Source organism: Telopea speciosissima, chromosome 3 (assembly GCF_018873765.1).
Source record: "Telopea speciosissima isolate NSW1024214 ecotype Mountain lineage chromosome 3, Tspe_v1, whole genome shotgun sequence".
Lineage (NCBI taxonomy): Eukaryota > Viridiplantae > Streptophyta > Magnoliopsida > Proteales > Proteaceae > Telopea > Telopea speciosissima.
This window is the reverse complement of record NC_057918.1, coordinates 1,830,702-1,835,746: the sequence shown is the minus strand read 5'-3', so window position 1 is coordinate 1,835,746 and position 5,045 is coordinate 1,830,702. Positions and strand designations below refer to the sequence as shown.

The window sequence follows — 5,045 nt, the reverse complement described above, 5'->3', positions numbered from 1 at the left end:
AGGAAAAGGATGAATCCTCTTTGATGGGAACTGAAAGAGAAGACTTTTAATAGTGAAGGTATTAGAAATGTAAAGTCAAGGTTTTGAGAGCCTTATTAACTAAAACCTGATAATCACTTGGTAGAATGTTTCAGTGACAGCGACACAGCGCACAGAGTTCGTGAAGACCAAAAAAACCAAATGGTTTCTTTCTTTATGCTTATCTCTCTCTCTCTCTCTCTCTCTCTCTCTCTCTCTCTCTCTCTCTCTGTGGTTCTCACTTCTCACTACTTACTTCATCATTGGATAGTTGAAACTCAAAAGCTAAAACCACCATTTTGAACAAAAGACATGGATGGCCGTGGTTCTCTTTGCTTTTTGAATTCGAGATCGAAGAACTGGAAAAGAAATAAAGATAAGCGGAAAAGACGGAATCTTTCACACTTGGATTACGTGTTTGGAGTATAGGAGCCGTGGGGACAGTAAGATTCGCAGTAGAGAAAAAAAGGAGTTGGTGAGATATAGACACTAACAAAAAAAAAAAAAAAAAACAACTACTAGTACTAGCGACTACCTTTCTGTCTTTCAAAATCTAAAGTTTCCACAGCTTTTTCAAGCATTTTTTATTTTTTATTTTTTTTTAAGTACTCTCTATAGGAGGAATTTACCTAATGGTTACTTCAATTTTAGAATGACAGAATTATTATTATTTTTTTTTTCTAATTTGTGTGAAGGAAACTTAGAGGTAGTTATTATGTTGAGACTTATCTAGTAATAACATGTTTTCTTGTCATGCCCGATCTTGTGTGAGGGTCACACAATTAAACTCATATCATGGGTTGGTGCATAGTTTAATCAGCTACACCCCAAGAATAGTAAAGGAAACCCTAACAATTTTGACTGGTTTGGAATTTTATGGTTCATAATTCACAAGCAAGTTTGCTTTGTATATATCTGTTTGCAAGTATTTAATATGGTATCCTTATTTGGGTTTTAGTCTAAATTAAGTATCTTTGGGGATAAAGGTTAAAACAAGACCACCTTATAGACCCCCCCTCACACACACACATGACACATCCCTCTATTCTCTCTCCTAATTAAATGGTATGGCCGTTTTGTATATGGTGCATATGATTCCAATATATATGGATTATAATAATTATATGTCTATCCTTGATCCTTATTTTATATGTAATTGGGCAAGAGATCTTTACTTGGTTGCTTGGTCTCTACACAAGCGTTTGGGCTAATGGGTCAACACGCCTGGACATCCACGTAGGGGGAAGGGCATCATCTCACGGTACCCTGTGAGAGGGCATCCGAAAGACCATAGTTAGCAAAAACGGGAACGGTAATAAAACGGAGTTTTATGGTACGGGTTTTAAACGGTAAAAAATTACAAACGGACGGTCAAATAAAACGGTCAAAAAACATAGAACGGTAAAAAATGAAAAACGGGCGGTATGGGTTTTAAACGTTTATATTTCAAAAAGACGGAACCAAAAAAACGCCACTATTCTCATATAAATTGAGGAATTTTTATTTGAAATACATACTTCTATTTTCGGTATCCATGCATTAACTTTGAGTTAAAGGTGATATCATGAAAAATGTAACCCTTCAAGTCATTTTTACGTCGGTGAAAGAATCAAGTCGATCAGAGTTCGGGAGAGAGAGATATGGTCAGTTAAGTCTAAGGTCTTAAAAAACGTCAAAAAAATGGGAACATGTTTTAAACGCGTTTAAAACAGGAATGCTTGCCGTTTGTCATTTTTTACCGTATGTTTGGGAAGCATACGGTAAAACGTGTTTAAAACGGTAAAAAACGGGAACCGTTTTAAACACGTTTTTGCTAACAATGCGAAAGACCACCAAGTAGAAATCTTTTTCTTATAAATTTTTTAAAAAAGTAAATTGGATGGTTTGGTGCATTAAGCAAATCTAAATGACTTGAGAATATCTAGTTGTTAGCTAAAACTTAAAAGGGCAAGTTTCCTTCCCCTCCTAAAAAGAAGATATCTCCTTTGTCATTTTTCTTGTTGGGTAGCACAAATAACATTCCTTAGTCCTTAATTAGGTTATATGTTCACCTTCTTTCTTTTCCATAGATTTCAAGCAATCAAATGCAAAACAATTTGAATATTTGTGACCCCCTTTCCAACTCTTTTAAGTCTTTTCTTCTAGGGTTAGTTGCATGTCTTCGTAAGAAAGATGAACAAGTTTCTTGTTAGTCATTTTAAGTATACTCACATGGTAGTTCGGTCAATTGAGAAAGCTTTTTTTTCTATAGTAATGTCGATCGATCTATATTGATTTGGATGATAAGTCTCAAAAATCCTAGAATTGGCTCTCAGATCTGAAAACTCAACGATTCAATTCCAAAAACCATAGAACAGTTAAAGGGAGTGATCGGCATTTTCTTTGGAATTGGAAACCCCGTTTTACCGGTTCTCTCTCTCTCTCTCTCTCTCTATCCTTCCTTCAAAGAAGTTAGATCTCCTTTTTATTTTACTTTCCTTTTACTGATACCCTAAAAATGGTAAAATAGGTGGGATTAATTATAGTGAGTTTTTAACTTTTTTACTCTCACTTGTATTAGTGTATATTTGTTTCTTTCTCCCACCAATCCACCAGAGACTCTCTCCTCTTCTCTCTCTCACTCTCTAATTGTTTCCTTTTCATTCGTTTATTGTTTGTTGGTTTGTTTTTGGGGTCTCCAATGACAGGCCCAAATATGGCGACGATTACAGCATCATTGGAGCAGTCTATGCAGAACTGCTCTCTTAACCGAGACGGCAGCGGCGCCGGCGGTGGCGTTGGCCTTGGCCTGTCGGCCACTTCAGATGAACCGGAGAATCTGACGAACACCGACACCGCCGTGGAACTAAATTCTCACGTCGCTCTTCCTTACGAGTGGGAGCAATGCCTCGATTTAAAGGTCCCCCCCTCCTCTTGCCCTCATCTTTCTTTCCTTCCTTCCTTCATTAAATGCGAAACCTGACCACTTCACTTTCTCTTTATCTGGTCGCTCTTTTGGGTATCTCTGTCCTCTGAAATCTTTCTGCTTAGAGATCGCTATTGTGTTCTCTTTTTGTCGCGTATTCATTTACTCTTTCTCTCTCTCTCTCTCTCTCAAACGCAAAACAAAGAAAGCATAGAGTAAAGCTTTCTTCTTCTTTGGATTAATCTATTTGATTCTATTTTTCAGTTTTAGATGATAAGAGAGTTTACAGTAACGAACGAGCAATCTTTTGTTGTTTTGGATTTCTACGATTCTACTGCGCCGGAGATCGATTACATCTGATCAGTGTTCTTCTTTACTAATAGAATGGAAATTTGAATTTGGGTTTTTAATTTTTGGATTCTGTGTTTGCAGACGGGGGAGCTTTACTACATAGACTGGCAGAAGGGGACGAAAGCGAAAGAAGATCCACGGAAGAAGACATCTAGGGCTTGTGTTGGTGTTGGTGTAGATTTCTATACTGAAGAAGATAGCTCATCGTATGGGTATGGTGGGTATGGGTATGAATATGACAGCGAGGGTTCCTCTTCCACCTCCACGCCTTCACCTTCACCATCAAGGGACGATTACCGCTACGAAGGAGATCATGTTCTTGTCGTCGCCGGCTGCAAGAGATGTTTCATGTACTTTATGCTTCCCAAACAGGTCGGAGAGTGTCCCCAATGCAACGGTCTTATCCTTCACTTCGATCGATCCGAAAACGCCTCTCATGAAATTTGATTCCCTTTTCTCGTTTTTCTTAATTTTCTTCCTTTCTGACTTCTTCTTCTTCTTTCATGTGGTTAGTTGGAGTATTTCCTCATTAAGTGATTATTATACAGAGAGTTTTGGGTATTCAATCTTTCCTTTTCCCAAATTTATTTTTGTTTTATATTTCTTGATTCTGCAATTGCTAGTTCTCTTTCGGGCGCCATTAGAGATGCAAGGATGAGCTCTTGAAAGCGCTAACGAGGTCAATGGGAAAAGGAGAAAGGAAAAAAAATTGGTAATGGCGGCGACGTGTGGCTTTCGTTTCTTTCTGCTACTCCTACAAATTCTTTTTTTTTTTTTTTTTCTATTTCCTTCTCTGATATTGAAATTCCTCTTTAGAAGGTATTTTTACCAAAAAGGAAATTTTTAGAAGGTATATATATCACAATAAATTAAGCAAGCGAACTTGCAGGAAAAATCTGATACGATCTTCTCGCCTATAAATGCGGTTAATATTATGATTTAATAAATAATTAAGTGATAGGTATTTATTATTAGACTAACTTTCCTTAGTTAATGCCTTAATGGAACATTATTATTATTCATTAATGAGTAATGAAGTATAATTGTGTAGGCTTCCTTCCTTATTATAAACTTGTTGAGAAGTTTCTATTCTTTAATTGCAATTGGTTCTTTGAGAATGCGAAATTGGTCTAGAATGCTATTTAAGAATGCATATCAAACACAGCCCTAGGTTGAGAATGCGAAATTGATCTAGAATGCAAACCATACCCATCTTTAATGATCTCTTGGGCTGTGTTTGGTATGCATTCTAAGTCGATTTCTCTTTCTTAGACAATAAAAACAACTATTTTTATTATCCCAGAATGTAAAATCGATTTGGAATGCATTCCAAGAATGCATACCAAACACTACCTTGATGAAAAGAATAATCCCTACACACATGGCATGGACTTCGTATATGGGGATTTTGAAAAGTGCCCTTCAATTAGGAATGTAAGCGGATAATTGAAAATCTGAATTTAGTTCGCATCCAAATTCGTTAGTGGTATTCGTAGTTAGACCTCTACTTGGTGATGTGTCCTACGCCCTCTCATAGGGCATCGTGAGATGATGCCTCTACCCCTTGGGTAGATACTCAGTCGTGCTTACCCAGACACTTGTGTAGAGACTATGCAACCAAGTAGAGTCTCTTGCCCAAAATTTAAATAACTAATGATCTTGAGGGTTCTTGAAGATTCAACAAGTTCTAGAGAATGTGGATAAAAGCTAAGACAACTGAGAGACATGGATTGGGAGCGAATCATATCCGTCGGGAGGAAGAACGTTCGGC

General features: G+C 37.2%; 1 protein-coding gene across 2 annotated transcripts; it reads left to right on the top strand.

Moving 5' to 3' along the window:
* The first annotated feature begins 204 nt into the window (after positions 1–204).
* Positions 205–3,817, top strand: LOC122653902. Of its 2 annotated transcripts, XM_043847859.1 has the most exons (3): positions 205–252; positions 2,642–2,917; positions 3,356–3,817. In XM_043847859.1, the coding sequence occupies exons 2-3, from the start codon at positions 2,699–2,701 to the stop codon at positions 3,719–3,721; spliced, it is 585 nt and encodes a 194-aa protein (XP_043703794.1). In that variant the 5' UTR covers positions 205–252; positions 2,642–2,698; the 3' UTR covers positions 3,722–3,817. The 2 variants fall into 2 exon arrangements, with proteins under 2 accessions (XP_043703794.1, XP_043703793.1); XM_043847858.1 differs by lacking the exon at positions 205–252 and having other exon boundaries at positions 2,590–2,917.
* Positions 3,818–5,045: the final 1,228 nt, after the last annotated feature.